The sequence below is a fragment of the Anopheles cruzii genome, chromosome 3 (genome assembly GCF_943734635.1).
Source record: "Anopheles cruzii chromosome 3, idAnoCruzAS_RS32_06, whole genome shotgun sequence".
Lineage (NCBI taxonomy): Eukaryota > Metazoa > Arthropoda > Insecta > Diptera > Culicidae > Anopheles > Anopheles cruzii.
This window is the reverse complement of record NC_069145.1, coordinates 44221071-44241026: the sequence shown is the minus strand read 5'-3', so window position 1 is coordinate 44241026 and position 19956 is coordinate 44221071. Positions and strand designations below refer to the sequence as shown.

The window sequence follows — 19956 nt, the reverse complement described above, 5'->3', positions numbered from 1 at the left end:
CTTTCATTGATTTTATCCACAGTTTTATTAATTTGCGCAAGTACACCAATTTGAACATCGTTCGTGTCCGCTACACAGCCATATCTCGATTTCGTTCCATTTTACGTCTCTGCTGTCTTCTCGCGAATGTTTTTACCAGCTTTCAGGTTCGTGTTTTTCGGTTTTGTTCTCGATTTCTGAGCTGAGATTTAACGTTCGACGGCACACGAAACGATCCCGTACCACGATTCCGAGCCGAATACTATGTTATGTCCGAAGCGAACACCACGCTTCAGGGTCAGCTCCTGCGCCGGGACCCCCAGAAGAACGTGTCGCGAAAAAGGCATTAATTGTAAAGTTGCGTTAAAAAAAGCGTTCATAAAATAGACGGATAGGAAAAACAAACACGGCCCCCCGCACGTTGGGGTCCCGTTTCTTGTTCGGGAACATTCAGTATCGTCGGAGTGGCGATGCCGCAGCCTTCGGTTTAGGTTTCGGTTTGTTGTGCAGCATCGTGGCACACTTCGGAATGTGGCGGTCGGCGGCAGTCTGATTGAAACGACGCGAGCAGTGCGGACACTGGACGTAGTCCGGGTTTTCGGACGGCGGCGGCGGTGGCAAGTCGGACAGCTTGCCACCCTTAGCCAGGTGCGCCTTCAGTTCCTTGGCCGCCCGGATCGTGGCAATGAATTCTTCGTGCTTCTTGCGCCAACCGCTCTGCTTACCGGCGTCGGTTCCCGCCTGTGTTCCGCCTGTACCATTCAGCTGACTAGACTGCTTCCGCGGCGGTCCGGTGGCACCTTTCTTGCCACCTTTCACCAGCACGTATGATTCCGCGTCCGTGCCCTGGACCCGGTGTTTGGTGACGTCGAACACCTTGCGCTTTTTGGCCTTTGTTTTCTGGCAGATTTGTCGATGCTTTTCGATGCGGTCGTCGGCAAAGTTGCGGCTGCAGATTTCACAGCGGGTCAGCCCATCCGGTACGAGATCGTCGTTGTGATGTGAAGGGGTGGTGGCGTGCATTGGCGCGGGGGTCGAAGAAATTCGGCGCAACGAACCGGCCGAGCTGGCGGGACTGGCCTGGGAAACACCACGCGATGGACCGTTTGATTTGGAGCCTGGAGGTGCGCGTTGGGTGCCGAGCTGTCGAAAAAATCGAGTTCGAGTTAAGCGAATGGATTTTTGGGAGGCGAAATACGCGATTTGAGTTACAAATAATGCTCATGACCTACTTTGGCGGATCCATTAACGGAGCGTGGTAATGTTGCGGTCGATGTGATGCTGGACGTAATCGACGACGCCTGCTTTTTGAGCGACGAATTTCGTGCTGGCGTTGCAGTCGTCGACGCCGCAGATCGGCCCGGTACCGGCTTAAGCTTCAAACTGTTCACGTTCGTTGCCATTCTTGCAGCACTGCTGGAGTGCGAATAGTCCCCGACGACGTTGTTGTTCACGTGGTTGGCTGCAGCATGAACCGAGTCGCCGTCCAGATCAAACGCAATGTCTGCGAAGTGAAAAGTTGTCCGTTTGTGTAGTAAACTTGCCAATGCCTGCTTATCTTGGCGCTGCTGTTTATCATGTATCCTTCCCTTTAAGGTTTGGGTGTCCCGTTCTCTTGCGAACTACAGCGACGTCTATTCAAACGAAACCTGAGTGAAACCAATTTTTTATGCGGTTCGTTAATGATCTCACCACATGTTTGAGCTGATCGAATAAAGGCACGAGCCACGAGCAAATGTGTAGATTTGATTAAGCTCTAGCTTATCGCATTAAAGCTCTCTTTACGCTGACTTTAAGATAGTCACAACGAACCATTTCATTCCCCTCAGCAGCATGAACAACACAAAACGCAAATGGTACGAGTAGTAGCAACAAGGACCAACCACCAAACGGGAACTCCTTCGCCGGCAGTCGCGTGTGCAACCCAACCGGTTGGCCGGTGGCGGTAGCAGTAAATAACACAAAACGCCTAACCCCTTTTGCGTGCGCGTGTCTTTAAGTGCAGCCTGAGAAAATGTGCTTTCTCTTCCTGCGGGCGTCAGCAGCAAGAAGAAACAATCGGCTACATTCCCGGCCCACGCTTGCCGCCGCTCTCTGCCGCTTTCCCTCTTTCTACCTTCCACCTGATTTCTGTTTTTGATAATCGATTCATGTGTTCCCGGTTACGGCACGTGTCGGTTCCCTAGCCGTTGCCTCGGAAGCTAAATCCCGGTTGGAGTTTAGGGAGGGCGGTGGACCCCTGGCGGTGACGACCGTTCCCCGATTGGACGTAATTGACCAGCGATCGATTTTGCCGCCCTGGGTTTACCTGGGTGCTTTTCCAGTTCGAGAAAATTATCGTTGTCATCGAAGCCACCGTGGTCGGTGGTGGTCTCCCCAGCGTTACTGGTGCTGCGCGTGCTCTACAAATGAAGGGAGCGGGTGAATTTTGGGGGTGTACATAAGCACGATGGTGGAACCAGGGTTCCCAGACCAGCGTGGAACTGGCTTCACGATCGTTCCTTACCTGCTGCTGCATCCCACTGACGACGTCCTGACGCAGGCTATGTGCCCGATTGGTTTGCTGCTGCACCAAGCGGTTGCGGCTGGTGGCCGAGATCGGTGGGACACGTGGTTTGTTGTTCAGGCCCGTGGCTCCCTTGGTCACGACGCTCCGTCCCAGGGAACCGTCCCTCGCACCGTCACCACTGGGGGCGTTGTTGTTGTTACTGCCGCCGCCGCCGCCACCGGTCGAGTGGTTGCCATTGGTGATGCCCGCCGCTGCCGTCGTTGCTCCCGTGGCCGTTCCCGTTTTCGTCTGGATCGGTTGCAGCGGGTAGCTCTTGTCAATGCCGGCCACACGTCCGTGCCGGCGGTCGTCGAACATCTGGCGTACCTTGCCCGCGCCCAGACTGGACGAGAGTGTGGTCGCGTTGAGGCGGTCGGCGAGCTCAGCGACCGCACCGCCGCCGGATGTCGCGCTGCTGTTGGCAGTCGTCGTCGTCGTGGCCGCCGTCGTTACGTTCGTTGTCGTTGAGATTATGCGACCGTTGGACGAGGAAGCTGCAATCGCTGTCGTCGTCGATGCCGTAGTTCGCGTTGCAATCTGTTCTATCTTTCGCTGGTCACGTTCTTGCTGCTGACGCTGCTGGAACCGCATCTGCAATCGAGAGCCAATCGAGAGAAATGGAAACCGGTACACTAAACATGCAGGATACCCGATGTCCCGACATTGGAACACGAATAGTTTCGCCCAGTATTATAGCTGCTCTGGCCGAGCACCGGAGCACTACCTTCTTGACGATATTTTCATATCGATTAGTGAAACTTTCGATGATGTCGCCGTAATCCAGTGCTTTAAACTTCATTGTCCGATTCGTCCTGGTGTGGCGCACTAGCGCGCACTGTATACACTATATATAGCAGCGTGGCCCAAGAAACACGTGAACGGTGTGTTCGTGTCCATGCAAGGCTCATCCACGACTGAGCGACCGCCACATCACAACAAACCGTTCAAACATCGGCCGTGTCGAGGCCCCCCGTGGCCGAACTCGTCGCCAAGCCTTCCAAGCCCCTTGTTTGGCAGGTCGGTGCTACGTTGCACATTTGCGAGAGGCCGCCACGAAAAACTGGGGTACATTTATTTATAGCCGACAAACGGACTTTATGCAATAAGGCGCCACGGAGTTGCACAGGACACGAGGGCTGGCAACCGTTTTGGTTGTTGTTGTGTTCTGGTACAGCTGGTAGAGCAGTAAAGTAGATAGAAAATGAAAGCGACGCTTCGGCAGGACCGCCAGTGACAGGGCGCCCCTCGTCCCCAGCTCGATTGCCCCGGAACTGTGCTGTTTCACATCGCAACCGCTGCTGCTTCCGCCGGAAGGGGACACGGGCATTTCGAATGAATGAAACAAAACAACAACCGAGTTCCGAGTTCCGTGTGCACGGTGGGCTTCGGCCGCACGGTTACCATCGGCTCGGTGTTGGCCTTCAGTGGAGGCCACCGGTGGCTGGTTTTGGAAACCGATCGATGCTTCGTCGATGGGGTGTCTCATTTACACAAAAGGTTCGCCTGGTGCCTCACCGGGCCTGGTGCTGGCGGGCGTTTAATAGTTTTGGTGTGCCGTGTCCTGCCTAGTGTTACCTGTAGAGTAGCGTAGGGTGCGTGATTAAATTTACTTTCGTCATGCAAACGCCAGACCGGTGATAGATCGGCGGGAGACACTAGACTGTGGCACGCCCGAATTACTTAGAAACGCGAAATTGGGGCGCGCTTGGCACGAAAATGGAGCAATGTGATGCGTACTGGGCTAGGAGGATCTAACTAGCCCTCCCTCCCGCTAGGCGGTGCTCTTTTGGGTCACTCGAAATAGAGTTGTCGTCTGGCATGTCTCGGGTTCGTGTACGAGAAGAGACCGAACGGTTCGAATCCGGATGGCGAAAGGCTCGGTGCAGTCCGTCCTACAGCCTAGCGATCTGAGGTCACGTTTCTAATCGAAACTGAATCTCGTGAAGCCCGTTGACTTACATCGAGCGGCCGCAGTGGAGGAACTCGTCCCAGTGCTTCGAGCAAGCTGCGTCCAGTCCAGGAATCATCCAGACTGACGCTCACGACCCCGCGGACAACGGTGCCTTGCGCCAGCAACGGATCGATCGGTGGACCGAATGTATTGGCACTTCCGTTGTCACTGCTCCCTGCACGATACATACACTTTCACGCTAACAGCAACCGGCACACCCAAAACCAGACTGATGGCCGGTTGTGAAACGCCACACGTTCACGGTCACCGGATCCCCGACGAATCGCGCGTTGCACTTCCGTGCTGGTGGTGGTCGGTGACTGGTGCAGGTCGATACGGGTTTTCGCCACTAAAAGCCTCGTCCCCCGCATTATCTAGTACAAACACACACACACACACATGCTTGCCCGGAACAAAGAACATGCCAGGAGGAGCTGGCCGGCGGGACCCACACGGAGCCAGGGGTCAGCGAAAGCGCTGAATATTTAATGACATCCTGGTGGGAAAGTAACGGCAGGAGTGGTGATAAATGTGTGTGTGCGTGTGATTTACATATTGATTGTGACGCTCATGTTGAAACTGGCCACGACAAAAAACATTCCTAAAGGCCAGCGCCAACAGGCTGCTTGATGGACGAATAAACATTGCCGAGACAACTGCGACTGATGGTTTATTGTCAGTCCGGTAACGAAGGCCCCTCCCGTGTCCTTCAGCCGGTTCTGCGATTCCATTGCCTGTACATTGTTCGCGCCTTTTGTAAGCGGAGTAGTCGGTGAAGTAAAAATGCAATATGGAAGCTGCACAATGGCTGTTGAGAGTTGTTTTTTTATGTCCAGTCTCCAGAGAACTAGAGATCCCGGCGATCACCGCAGTCGGTCGCTTGGAATACTTGCTGTATCCGGTGCAATGTCTATTGCGCCCGAGCTCTCAGTCTTTATTGCACGGGGAATCAAATATCCGAACGGAGAAAATGGCAAGTTACTTGAAAACATTGATTGCTCAACAGAGGGCACTTGTGACATGAGATGCGACGTGAGATTGAAGGACTTTATTGTTTTTTTTTATAATCCTTGGCAACGCTTAAGGTAACTGGATTTTCATATACGCATCGTTTCCATAGTTTAAGTATAGTTTCAGTATAGAGATAAAATACTCTATAATCAATTTTGAACCCAAGTGAGAATAAATTCCAAGAATGGAAACATTCTACGTAGGATACACTTAAATTTACAGAAATGAGATGAACGTATAACCCTATACCTGGCCACGATCTACCTTCCCCGGTTAAGCAAGAGACAGTGACATAATTCAACGCATTATTATGCATTTCTCGGCGCTGCCGTTCAAACTTGAAAGCATTTCGCTTCCAATTTGAGCTCATAAAACGCATTAAATTCGTTACGAACGAACCACTCGCAGGGTGACGCGTTCCCTGTGTTCTCGTTGGTGTCAGATACGCTTTAATTGCACCTCGGCATGATGCCATTTGTACCTTTATTAGTTCTGTCAGCACCGGTACGCTTGGAACAGGCTCGACGGTGTTCGGCGGTGTTTTAAACCCTCGGTTCGCTTCCGAGAGCCGATCCGAGTGAAAACCGGTTCAAGTCAGTGGTTTTTGGACAAGATTTCCATCCCGGAACAGGAAGGGAGAGTGTGGTTTTTGATTGCTCGAGGCCGGTAATTAACGAGACCTAGGATGCTAGGAGTGTTGAGTTACTCGCCCGCAGACCACAGGGATGGTTGAAGGAAGAGTTCAGCACCCATCTTCACAATCCTCTACACCACACAGTTAGTCTGGCACTCAGCTGCCAACTTGTCTCATTCTTATCAGTCACATGTCGTGTTTCTGTAACTTCGTCTAAAGACTCTTACGCTTCGGAAGTGCCAAGCAAGAGGAAGAGATCAGAATATAATGTTCAACATCGGCACGAATCACGTTGAATATGGTTCCTTCCGAATGGCGATTTATTGGATGGAAAGGATAACAAGTACAACAGATCGGTGAGTGAAAGTTTCCTTTTGCCTTTCGAGATAGTCGGAGGACGTGACGGCGGAGTGTTGTGATGGAGCATCGCTTGAGTCTGAGCATAGTTTTTAATGCTTCATCACGTTCTCCGAAGCGCTAAACAGACCACGGCGAACAACGGCCTCCGGGTTCCGTCACAGTCTTCCCGCGTTGTGCTCGCGGCTGCGGGATCAGTGACAGCTTGACTGCTCCGGAAGATAGCAACTCTAATGAGACCGTTAGGCAGGCATCTAAAATCGCCATAATGAGGAAAAGGCAGCACCGGTTGTTTGCCGGCATGTGGCTTCGGTTACTCCAGTCAGCCAGAGTGATTCGGATTCCGCGGTGGGGAGGTCGACGATGCTGGTTCGTATCTCAAAATGAACCTCCGGCTCGCGGTGGCAGTCGGAAACTGGAGCCATTCAAACGGCTCTCTTCACTGGAGACACGCCGTCGATTTGCAAGACCATTCAAACACCCCAGACGAAACACTATTCGGAAGGTAAACGAATGCATTTGCATAGCCAAGCGTCTGTGCAGTTCGGCCTCTAGGGCCCTCCGCCGGCGTCATCGACACGCTCCGTCAGGAATCGCTTCCATGCGTTTCGCTCGGTATAAATCAACCTTTATAATACCGCGACAGGGTCAGATGGAGTCTCGAGATGCTTCTCTACACATCTACACTCGATGGTGATCGGTTGGGAAGTTCTGCAAATCTATCAATCGTTCACCGCCAAACATTTTCAGTGGAGCATCAAACTGGAAACAATTCTTTTTTTATTGGCGTACCGCGGCGTCCTTTCATGGCTGCTGGTAGGATTTGTGCTGAGCGATCCGGTCAGGAAAACGTGGTTCTCCCGTTTGGACCAGTGGAAGGCAAGCGCGCACCCGGCAAGCCGCTTATCTTTCGCGGGTTCGTTTCGGACAGGAATCTAATAAATTCGTTCGCTTTTGCTAGAATAATCAATTTCACTCTGGACCAATATTGCCGATTGCGAGTTGCGGGAGTTCACAGAGTTCTTTCCGCGTTCCGGCCGGGCGGGCACAGTTCACCGAATGTTTGCGTCAGATTGTGTCTGTGTAATACCGCGCGAATCGCGAAGCGGGATGTAATTGATATTTTCTATAAATCAAAATCATGCTGCCTGTAATAGCTGTAGACGGCTTAGCAATATTTTAAATGAAATGCGAAGTCCGGATGGTGGCACGTGGGTCGCTGCAGTCCGTGCGCTTCTGTAGGTTACGTCGTTCCAAAACAGGTCTTTTGCACGCTGCTTGCAAGTGAAGTTGGGGAATTCCTAATGCTTCAACTAGTCCGGTCTTGGGATCGTAACGAGGGCAAGAGCTAGTTTTCAGCAAACTACACTGGACGTAGTTTGCAGCGTGCCGCGTACTGGACAACAAACTTTCCTTACAATTCAACTAGTTTTCGGATTATCCGCTTCATAATGAAGTTACGTTTCCTTGCTAGCATCGCTAGCATCGAACGAATGGCCTGCTGGCTACTTTACGAGCGTCCCGCTCGGCTCATCCATTGCTAACCAATAAGGCCGTTCTCTTCACAGTGCCCAACTTTTGTGGCCGGCGTTGCGACATCTCGACACCATCGTTTACCATATTTAGGGCTCAGCGTTTTATGATCTCCCCGTGGCCTCGCATTTCGCCCTTTTGGCCGATGTTGCCTTTGGCGGAGTGTCGTTGCCGTCGCTCCGTTAATCATTATCAATTACTGGCCCAACTGATGACGGCACGTTCCGCATTACGCGATGACCGATCCAGGGGTGCCTTTGGTGGTTAACAATCGATCGGCTGTTGAAGTCAAATGGAGCCTTGTTTTACGGGACGAGTGGTGTGAAGAGAGATTAATGTCCGATACCGGGATACCATCGTTAAATTCTTGGCATTCCAAAGCCATACTTCTTGGTGGGAAGTTTAATTAAAAACTATAAGTTATGCAAAGCAACGTTATTCGTTATGTTCTGCAGTGAATGGTCAAGAGTGGAGAGCATAAGATGTACTACTTTTGTAAGTTTTGAGGGACACGGTTTGCCTACACAGAGATGATATTGATATCAGCTTGGTTAGTTTCTGTGAGGCCATAATAACACTTCCCCTTGATGCCAGGGCATTAAAAGTGGCCACTGAACATGCCACTGGAATTTATGACGAAGAAAACTGAAATTCCCCTGGGTGTATTAATCACGCAGTTCAGCCACTGATTGTGAGATAGAACATTGGAGGTTGTACTCAACAAAGTAGCTAACCGTACTATCCGCCTTACCCATTTAATGTGTTTTATTTTACGCGTTTAAGCATTGATTTTATCGTCCGTATAATCAAATTACTGCAAGAAGATATTGCGTTTCGCGCTTTGCGTGGTGCGACAACGATAAGCAGTCAGGGTTCCCACTATTTTATGGAATATAAAACTAGATTCATGACCCCAATAGAATACTTACGAGGAATAAAAACCGTTGCTTATGGGCCCACTTTGGAAACATAGAATTTGTCATTGACAGCGCCATCGTGTCGGGGAGAATTGATGTTATCATTTAAATTTAATAGATTGTGCTACTTTGTTGTGTTTTAAGGTGACATGCTGATGATACACCATTCGATTGATCTTATTGCGTTGCGAAACTATGGTAGAAATAAAATACATAGGACCGTGGGACAAAGTTTGGGCCGCAACTTTTGTGAGGTAGGTGGTAGTGAGCGAGTGGGAATCTATTCGTCGGGAAGCGACAATCGAAGCGACTATGCACAACAACACCGCGCAATGAGAGGGTTTAATCAACCGAAACAAACATTAGTGCCGGTGTTTGAAACAAAACTATTCCAAATCGACGGTCGCCGATCATCGGTGGCCGATGATGCGAGACGATTTTCGGATGAATTCATCATTTGATTCCTACTGTGCCAGTCTCGAACAAACCACCGTCGGGAGCGGTTGTTGCTCGTCTCCATCCAGGTGTGATAGTGAACAAAAGCAAAGAGTTACACACAGTGACAGTGCTAGCCAGGGGCCGGCTACCGAAAAAAAAAAATGGCTCCAACAAGCAAACTGAAACGGCCGATACAGAGCGGGCTGAGCAGTGAAAGTAAGAGAAGCCGCGAGCCGGTGGCTAGCGAAAATATTTTCGAAACTCTCCCAATGGATGACAGCGGCGATCGGCAGACACCAAGGGAGAATATTTCCAAACACGAGCAGAAAAACTCCACTCCGCCACAAACAGAATCTAAAAAAACTCCACCGATATACGTAACGGGCACATCGGTAGGAGATGTGCACAGCAAATTAATAGCCGCAGGAGTAATAAAATACATGACTAATGTCACCAGAAAGGGAATTCAGGTACAAGTAACCACGACACACGACTTCAACAAGGTGGTGCAGGCCCTACACGCGCGCAAAGTGCAATTTTACACTTTTCAGCTACCCGAGAGTAGGACAACAAAAATAGTACTAAGCGGTGTGGCCGACTGCGACATCGAGGAATTAAAAACTTCGCTAAACGAAAAAGAGGTCTACCCTAGCGAAATAAAAAAGCTAAACATCAGAAACAAGAGGTACGATGATCAGGCCACATTTCTACTACACTTCCCCGTGGGTACGGTAACGCTCGGGAATTTAAAACTGATCCACGCGATCCGATACTGCAAAGTAAGATGGAACCACTACCACACAAACGGCACACCAATGATGTGCAGAAATTGCCTCAAGTACGGCCACGGAGCCAATAACTGTTACACACAGCCGAAGTGCCTGAAATGTGCAGGGGCACACAAAGCAGACGATTGCCCACACGCCGAAAAAACGGTGGAAGAAAAAGGCAGAATTCCCGAACACTTGTTAAAGTGTGCAAACTGTAACGGCGGTCACACCGCCAACTATTATAAGTGCCCTGCGCGTCCACAACGCACACCAACGCCTACAATCTATCGTCCCGCTCCTAAGCTCGACGAAACCAACTTCCCATCCCTGCCGTCTCACCCACATCTACCAAGTGAACAAGCGGCAGTTCCAAAAAACTCGACATATACAAACAGATCCGCACAGTGGGCCAATCAAGGGCCAAATCTATTTTCAGCAGACGAAATAACAAACATAATAACTGATACCTTCTCACTCATGAGAAACTGTAATAGCAAAGAACAACAAATCACAGTGATTTTCCAAGTCATCCAGAAATATTGTTTCAATGGATAAATCAAATTCACTCAAAATTTGCCACTGGAATGCAAACAGTATTTCAAATAAAAAACTTGAAATAATCCACTTCCTAGAAAGCAACAAAATTGACATAATGGCAATAGCCGAAACTTACCTCAAACCTGAAATCAAACTTACAATCCCCGGCTATAACATACATAGAAAAGACAGAAATGATGGCAGCAAAGGTGGAGTAGCTATCCTGGTGCGGCGAAACATCAAACACAATATTCTTCACGACCTCAAATTAGAAAAAATAGAATCTATCGGAATCTCGGTTATCACAAAAAAAGGAAACATCAATATCACATCAGTATACCACCCGGGAGGAAATAAGGACCTCGAAAAATACAAAAACGACATAAGAAAACTGACGAAAAGCAACAAAAGCTACTTCATCTGCGGCGACCTGAACGCCCGACATCGAATGTGGCACTGTAAAACGTCAAATGGGGCAGGCAGGATCCTGTTTGAGTTGAGTCAAAGAGGAAACTTCGCCATCCACCACGCACAGACACCCACACATTTCCCCAAGTGCAATAGATTCTCACCATCGACAATAGACCTAACCATCACAAACGGAAATCATGAAATGTCAACACCTATCACAATAGCCGAACTCTCATCCGACCATGAACCAGTAATTTTCAACATAAACCACACAATCACAATAGAAAAACCGACGAAAAAGATCTACGACTACAGCTCAGCAAACTGGAAACAGTTCAGAAAATGCATAAACAACGAAGTAAATATTCAAAACATGAACCACCTTACATTAGATACCACTCAGAAAATTGACCAAACGATAAACGAGCTCACAACAACAATTCAAAGCGCCCACAAAGCATCAATACCACTCATCACACCTGGACAGTATAACATCAAACTCCCAGAAAATTTAAAACAAATGATCAAAGTCAAAAACATGCTCAGAAGAATATGGCAACGAAACCGAAGAAACAAACTAGCAAACTCGTGCTTCACTTCACTGGAAAAAACGATCAAAGAAAAAACAAATATAATACGAAACGAAAGCTGGGACAAAACACTATCCAACATCAACACCAAACATAACAACAACAAAACCCTATGGAAGATAGTAAAAAATTTAAAAAACCAAAAACAAACAATCCCGCCTTTAAAAATGAACGGAAATCTCCTAATGAGTTCAGAAGAAAAATGTGAGGCTATAAGCTCACACTTCAAACACTCTCATAAAATAACAGCGCATACAAAGAGCACCATGGAGAAAACAGTAAAAGAAGCGGCCCACAGTTCCAAAAATTCATACCAAGAAACACTTCCCCAAACCCTACTGATCAAACCAATCGAAATCAAAGGGATTATAAAACAACTAAAAACCAAAAAATCCACCGGATTAGACAATATCAACAACAAAAGTATCAAAAATCTACCAAACAAAGCCATAATACAAATCACACATATTTTCAACGCCTGTCTAAACTTAGGGTACTTCCCAAACGCATGGAAACACGCAAAAATCGTTCCAATCCCTAAACCAGGCAAAGACCACAGCCTCCCCGAAAACTACAGACCCATCAGCCTGCTCAGCTGCCTGGGAAAAATTCTGGAAAAAAGTATAGCAAACAGAATAGACAAACACACAAACGATAACCACATAATCCAACCCTACCAATTCGGCTTTCAAAAATCATTGTCAACCACTCACCAACTCCACAGGTTAACAAACAATATACGGTCAAACAGAAATAACAAAAAATCTACCGGACTCGTCCTGCTGGACATCGAGAAAGCCTTCGACACTGTCTGGCAAGACGGTTTAATTTACAAACTGGTTACGCTAAAATACCCACAAAACATCGTTAAATTAGTAGAATCATTCCTTAAAAATAGAAAAAACCAGGTTTTCATAGGAAACTCCTGCTCAAACATCTACACCCCAGATGCAGGGGTACCGCAGGGTAGTGTTCTCTCCCCACTACTTTTCAATATTTACATATCCGACATCCCAACACACACAAAATGTTCACAATTTCTATATGCCGACGACTTAGCAATAAGCTCCTCAAGTACAATGCCCAAAACGATAGTCACCAATTTAAACAACAGCCTCCGGAAATATGAAAAATATTGTAAAACATGGAAAATCAAAATTAACGCCGACAAATCAGAGGCAATTTTCTTTACACGAAGAAGTTGCCTGCGTCGCCTCCCAACTAGCCACACAAAAATAAACAGAACAAACATCCCATGGAAAGAATCAGTCAAATACCTCGGATTTCACCTAAACAAGAAATTAACCTATAAAACACACTTCGAACACGTAATAGAAAAATGCGAGAAACACCTAAAAATACTCTACAGCCTAATAAATAGGAGATCGAAACTAAATAACAAAAACAAACTGCTACTGTACAAAACTATAATCCGCCCCACCATCACTTATGCATCTCCCATATGGGCCACCAGCGCGAATACCCACAAAAAAAGATTACAAAGAATCCAAAACAAATTCCTAAAAATTATACTAAATAAGCCTCCATGGCATAGCACAGAAAAAATACATAAACTAGCTAAAATAGAAAAAATATCTCAACACACCCTAAAACTTAACAAAAAGTACTGGTCCGCTTGCTGTAAAAACAAAGAATTGAAATACCGTCTTCAGTGACACAGTTAATTAGTAGTTTAAAGTAGTAGTAGTTGTAGATAGTAGTTTAAATAATGTAAATATAAATAGTTTAGTCAGTAGGTAGGCTTAGGTATGTAAGGCATAGGAAAAAAGTCTTAGACAGGTCCAATGGGCCCCTGTCAAAATATCAAGAAAACAAATCAAACACTTAGGTACACTAACGAACAACACCTGAAAATAATAATGTGAAATAATTCTCAATAATAATGTGGAGAGGCCTTAGTCGAGCCCATTCGAATAATCAACCTCGATGTATTACGAAATCAACTCCCAATAAACGCAATTTATATAAAAAAAAAAAAAAAAATTTCTACTGTGGCTTTGACGCAATAGATTCGCATTTGAGTTGCACTGAAACCACGTGCCGACCAGGGGTACTAAGTTGCAAAGCGAGCTGCTAAGATAAAAATTCTATTCAAAGTGCGGCCAAATTAGCGCACAGACTGGGCATAAATGGGCAATGGGGTGTTGGGCGATCGTACGAACGCCAACCACTGCGACCCGGTGTGGACCGGTGTTCCGGTCGTGGTTAAGTCGCACTATAAATCACCGCGTCCGAAATGGCAGGATTGATGAGGCGTTTTGCCACCTTCGTTTGTTCACCCCCTACATCTGGTACCGCTTTTGATGGCTATCGTGAGTCATCATCGCTCCGCTTCCCCGGCAGGGAATCAAGGGGGCCAAACCTTGCCGAACGAGCAACCAGTTGAGTCAGCGGCCAAGACACATGCTCTGATCCTACACGCGGTACGTAACCGGAATGGCTCGAAGCAACGGCTCGCGCTGTGGCCGCGTAGGTGGAGCGCGGCTTTATGCGATCGAACAACATTCGTCCACCGCTACCGTCAACGGCCACGATTTGGAGTTATATGAGGTACAACCAAAAGCACTGCGTTTTGTTTTATAATGTCAGTGTTTGGGAACTTTCTATTTCGTTTCTAAGGTACAAAGAAATGTAGCTAACTAATTTCCTAACTTTTATTATTATTATTATTAGGATTTTAGGTTCTCTTATTTTTGCTAAGTATGAAAGTGAAGGTTTCGTGACATGTCAAAATATTATGGTAACCATGTTACAAGTTTCAAATTTATGGAGCTAAGATTCTTCGTCAAGAAAATAGGATAGAGTGCGATCGGTTAGACCAAATCTGTTACTTCGCGTGGGCGTGTATGTGGTCCGCAGTGGCCCCTTATTCACGGTGAACCTGAGATTAACTTTGGGGGGCGGGTTGTGACCATCGGTCCTGCAACCCCAATTTTACTTTATTGGCTCGCACTCATAAATTGATTGCCTCTCCGGAGCGGTCGCTTTTTGGAGGAATATCGAGAGGACCAAACGCCCTCGCGGTCTTCACGGGCGCACTAACCTGCATCTGAGCCAGCCTTGATGATCCGACGGAGGCGGCGGGTACTGCTGGTGCTGCTGCTACTGTCGCTCTCACAGCCGCCGTCGGGCCTTGGTAATCCATATCGGGGGTGCAGGGTGTGTTGTTCCGTTGGCTGTCCTTTCGTTTCCGGGGTTAACTAGCTAGAAATGAAAACCCGGTACGAGGTGCGTGTTAGTGGAACGTTCATCGCGGAAATGCAAATCAAGCGACGGTACGCAGCATTCGGGTTTCTGGCTGCTCGGTCGGTAGTACGCAACAAGAAAGTGCGTCCTTGAGCCCGACACGCGGGAGGGGCGGAATCTGGGGCACCGAAATTCGGCTACCGGCTGTGCTTGACATCCAAACCTACATTAGGAGGCCCTCAGTAATTAGCCGGCTGCGTACAGTAGTGGTTCGTCCGCCGAAAGTCGACAATGGTAATCGCAATCTACGCTCCTTCCCGGCCCGGAATGATGTCACGATTAATGGTACGTGAATCATCGCCTAACTCTGGCAGGCGGGCGTCCTGTGGTCGAGTTCCGTGTCGTTTCGATTCGATTTTATAGACCGTTTATGGGTGTGGACGGCTGTCCACAATAGGCAGCGCTGGCCGCCAACGCCAACACCCCTTTTTGGCGGGTGTCGCTCCAACTGGAGTGCAGGATCGGTGTCCCATCGAAACGGAAGAAAAAGGTCATTCCGTGGTTCCTTTTCGAGATCGCATCGCGATGGTGTCACGAAATTACTTGTTTTTTCTCTCTTCTTTGGTGGGTTGCTTGCTTACGGTTCATTGGGTGTTGAGAATAACGCCACGGAAACGTTGGCTTGTCGTGGGTACGTGGGTATTACAACCCAAAAACGGACCGGGCCGATCAGATACGATAAGTCGATTATGAGCGGCCAGCCCAGCTGCTTGCTGCTGGCCAGGCTGCGCAAGTTTTAAATTTTTAAAGATATACAAAACATGTTGACAGTTTCGAACAGTATTCGCACCATTCTTAAACACATTCTAAAGAATTGAAAATTATCAGATGATAGTCCACACATCGGAGACCGATATTGCGGAACGGAATGAAACCCGAAACGGGTTGGGCTTCAGACAAACAACACATTTCCGGCACGGTAAACTTATTGCAGTTACTGTTCCATTAACGTTGCAAATTTCAACACTTCCGGCGAGCACACGGAAGCGCCCAACCGATGACACGCGGCAAGGACAACACGGCGGTGCACACGGTGTGGGCGGCAAGCCTGGTTCGGGGCGCCAGCGATCGGCAAACATGACACTCCCTGGAGGCCACCTTCCGCCAGCCCACGGTCGGCGATTCCAGTCGGCGTTGCCAGTTGTCGTTCCCATCAGCGCACCCGGCTGGCAGGTTCGTTTCTTCCTTGACGGGGGAAAGGATAACGGGGTGATGGGGGGGGGTGCTGTACCCAAACGACACCGGATTCCCAGGGTCACGGTTCGCGCTTTGAGGGGTCCAGAGGCGTTGACCTAACCGACGATAACAGCTCCCCAACGGTGTGTCGATTTCCTGCATTCGGTGTCCTCTAACGGGCTACGCGAGCACCACTATAAAGTGAGTTCCAGATAGGGATTGAACAACCGGGGCCTGGCGGTATTGTTGGGATAATAATTTTGCATACATTTTTGTGCCAAATTTCTTCAAGCAATTCTTCCTTTGATCATTAAATTTTTTGGATGTACACCGTTTTACTGCGCCTTTATGTCCCAAACAATCGTCTAGCGGTGATTTTCACAATTACCTTGTTTGGCTGCGGTTGGCAACTTCTCTCGCCGAATGCAGTGAGTCAACGGTTTGCCCTTCGCGCGGCGATGACGGAAGACGTGTTTGGTCCAGAAATGCAAAAAGTCGAAAGTGAAGATGCTCGCCGCAAGGGTAAACACACCGCTTCGGTCACACACACTCAGACACACGCGGTCGGCAAAAGCTTTACAAGGCACAAACAAAACAAAAAAATGATGGCGATGATGAACCGCGGAACGCCGATTAGCTATTTCGGAAATCAGTGGCCAATTACACACTCTGTGGCGGTCGTCTCTCGTTATGCCGGTTCCGATGCAAAACCGTTTAGCATACAAATTGCCACGCGTGTTCGCACACGAACTGGTCACGACAAACGAGGCAAACAGAAACAATCTTCGAAGGTGCAAAGTAAGGAGGCGAACTCACGAAATGGCACCGCGCACGCAACACCGCTCGGCTTTGACAGCTAAACTTCTCCACAGTCGTCGTTGTACTGGCTGGCGTTCGAATTAAAGTTGGCGCCTCGCGGAGCGAACGAAAGGCGTACCACCACACCACCACCGATGCACAGTCGCGCGCACACAGCCTACCGTGGTGTTTTGGGGCGGCTTAGTGTACGTGGTTCAGTTCGCTTCGCGTTTGCCATCTCGCTCTCTCGCACTTCCGAATGTGCGTGTCCAAATCGGCGGAATGTTGCCGGTTTTTGTTCGCTCTGAAATACGCGCTAACCGCGATAATCGTGCCTGTGTGCGTGCGAATGCGATCGGCACTTACGATCGCGAACTCGCTGATCGATCAAACGCGGGAAGCAAATGCCGGCAAAACGGCCAAGGATCGTTGTTGACAGGCAAATAAATAGCGTGCGTGCGTGCGCGTGTGTCTGTTGGCGATCGGTTGAGTGGAATGTGATGCAAACAAATGGATAAGACCATCTCGCGGACAGGCAATTGCGGCTTTTGGGGAATTTTGGAATCAATTTGTCTACGACGCATATCGAAGAAAAAATAGAAGTATGATTTGTGTGATTTGTGTGAATTTCATAACTTTATTTAAGGCGCTTTCAATTGTCCGCTTTGTGTCAAATATGCACCGTTTTGTTGGAAAATTTGTTGTCGTTGCAAATGTAGGTTCATGCCTTCCATGTTGGTTTCTTGGTCGTTATTGGCAAAACACTCGAGCAATCCCAGCAATCCTTCCTTGATCTAAATTTTTCATCATTCAGGAAATTTTGTTCGGCGCGAAAACGGTGTCAATCGCTTGGTGCAAGATCCGGACTACACGGTGAACTTTGCCAACCAAGCTCCTGGACGTTCTGGCGAGTCACCAAAGACGTCTGTGACATTTCGTTGTCCTGTTGAAATACAAAATCTCTTCTGTTGGCCGATTCTGGTCGTTTTTCGTCAATTGCTAGTTGCAGTTCTTGACAGTAGAGATCTGAATTTAGTGTTTGGCTGCACGTAAGCAACTCATAATAAACGATTCCTTTCAAGTCCCACCAGTAGAACCTTACTGGCCGTAAGTCCTGGTTTGATCACCGGATAAGATGCTTCATCACGCTTAAAGCATGGTCCACAAAGAATCGGGAAATGTTGTATGTTTTCTAGCAGCGCCTCTGTTGGTCGGATTTCAAATGTTTTGACAGGTATGTCTTAAGTAAACATTTGACTTTCAGTGCTGAACGTTTCATCTTGGTACGCGAAGTTTATAGAAAGTTACGCTCAATGGAACTCGAAAGAAGAAAAATAATTCTGCACACTCACGGCGAGAACACCACGTGGTCTGCTTTAAAAATCTCAAAAACACAAAAATTCACAAAATCAACTGTATATGCTGTGCTCCACCGTTTCCGGCAATCCAATACCGTAGACCGAAAGATTCAGAGTAGGTGTCGTAGTGGAACATACGACCGGCAGCTGATCTGGAAGGTTTTGAGATCAATTGCGGCAAATCCTGGATCCCCGGTTCGGGATATTGCAAAAATATATGGTGCCAGCAGAAGTACTGTCCAGAGGATCTGTCTATAAAAAAGCTAGTGTTTTTTCTTGCATTGAGGCATCGAAAGAGGGCACTTAAGCAAAACCTAGTGCTTAAATACGCACTTGAAAGTTATACAAGAAGGTTCTGACGAGGTAAAAAGGATGCTTGCTTATGGACGACGAAACATACATGAAAATTGATTTTGGACAGCTTCCTGGACCAAAATGTTATCTCGCCACGGCATGGAGAGATGTCCTCTCCAAGTTCAAATATGTATTCAGCAATAAATTTGCACGGAAACTAATGATCTGGCAAGGAATTTGCACATGTGGACCGAAACCAAGGTTTTCAACACAAACACAACGATGAACTCAACGCTGTACAAGGAAGAGTGCCTCAAAAAGCGAGTTATATCATTTATTAAGTCACACAAAGGTCCGGCTAAGTTTTGGCCTGATTTGGCAAGCTATCACTACAGCAGGGAGGTAGTTTAGTGATACCGAGACAATAAGGTGGATTTCATCGCAAAAGATATCAATCCACCAAATTGCCCTGAACTCCGCCCAATCGAAAATTATTGAGCAATAATCAAATGGAAGTTGAAGAAGACTGGAAAGGTGATGCGGGATGTTGCAGAGATGGCAATAAATTGGAACAAATTAGCCGCTGAGGTGGACCAGAAGATTGTGCAAAAAATAATGGCGCGCGTTCTACAGAAAGTTCGCGATTTCATCCGACGACCAACAAAAAAAATGTATGAAATTTTTCTCTTAAAGTACAATCAAATACCTTCATTTTGACACCTTCACATGTTTCCTAAGACAAACCAATCCCGAGAAAGAGCTAATTCAATTGTTCCCGATTCTTTGTGGACCATGCTTTAGACCACGACCGATTTCACACAATATTGTCGTAAGTGACCCATTTCTCATCTTCAGTACCAATCCGTGAAGAAATGGGTCGATTTCAATCCGTTTGGTCAAATCTTCGCAGATGGCAATTCGATCCATCAGGTTTTTCGGTGTCAATTGATGTGGCACCCAAACAGCGAGCTTCTTCGTGAATCCAGCTTTGCGCAAATGGCTTACAACTATTTGATAGGTAATCTTTAGGATCTGGTTGAAGATCAGATGACTAAAATGCTGATCAACTTTGACTATTTCGGTGATTTTATCGACATTTTCGACGGCGGGTCTGCCGGTGCGAAGTGCAACTTAAACATACAAAATAACTGAAACGGGTCAAAGAAAACAAAATTGCACATTACTAGCTGTTAGAGTATCGGCACCACAAACACGATGCACAATTTCAGCGGCCTAGCTTGAATTTTCGCTTTTATCGGACAAAAACTGTAAAATTTACCGAATTTTCTCTTCGTTGACCTCCGTTGTTAACACCCTGTAACTTACAAACAACTGGCAAAAACATAAAACAGTGAGAGCATTTTTTAAGTTAAAAGTATCAGCTTTA

The 19956-nt window shown here is 47.5% G+C and overlaps 1 protein-coding gene across 3 annotated transcripts; it reads right to left on the bottom strand.

Annotated features, from left to right (window-relative positions):
* Window positions 1–23: 23 nt before the first annotated feature.
* Window positions 24–16640, bottom strand: LOC128271491 (uncharacterized transmembrane protein DDB_G0289901). 3 transcript variants are annotated; one of them, XM_053009050.1, is made up of 6 exons: window positions 16508–16640; window positions 14741–14901; window positions 2486–3118; window positions 2288–2381; window positions 1212–1483; window positions 24–1122 (listed from the first exon to the last, which is right to left on the bottom strand). In XM_053009050.1, exons 2-6 carry the CDS (start codon window positions 14840–14842, stop codon window positions 430–432), a joined length of 1794 nt encoding a protein of 597 aa, XP_052865010.1. In that variant the 5' UTR covers window positions 14843–14901; window positions 16508–16640; the 3' UTR covers window positions 24–429. The 3 variants fall into 3 exon arrangements, with proteins under 3 accessions (XP_052865010.1, XP_052865012.1, XP_052865011.1); XM_053009052.1 differs by lacking the exons at window positions 14741–14901; window positions 16508–16640 and adding an exon at window positions 3252–3386 and having other exon boundaries at window positions 2486–2866; window positions 2996–3118; XM_053009051.1 differs by lacking the exons at window positions 14741–14901; window positions 16508–16640 and adding an exon at window positions 3252–3386.
* Between the last annotated feature and the right edge of the window lie 3316 nt (window positions 16641–19956).

What these genes read in the sequence shown, in the direction of transcription:
- LOC128271491 (XM_053009050.1), bottom strand. Translation starts at nt 14,842, where the DNA reads ATGGATTACCAAGGCCCGACGGCGGCTGTGAGAGCGACAGTAGCAGCA. An exon ending in CAAGGCTGGCTCAGATGCAG is followed by an intron (nt 3,119 to 14,740) that starts GTTAGTGCGCCC and finishes TCTCGATTGCAG; the next exon opens with ATGCGGTTCCAGCAGCGTCA. An exon ending in TCAGTGGGATGCAGCAGCAG is followed by an intron (nt 2,382 to 2,485) that starts GTAAGGAACGAT and finishes CTTCATTTGTAG; the next exon opens with AGCACGCGCAGCACCAGTAA.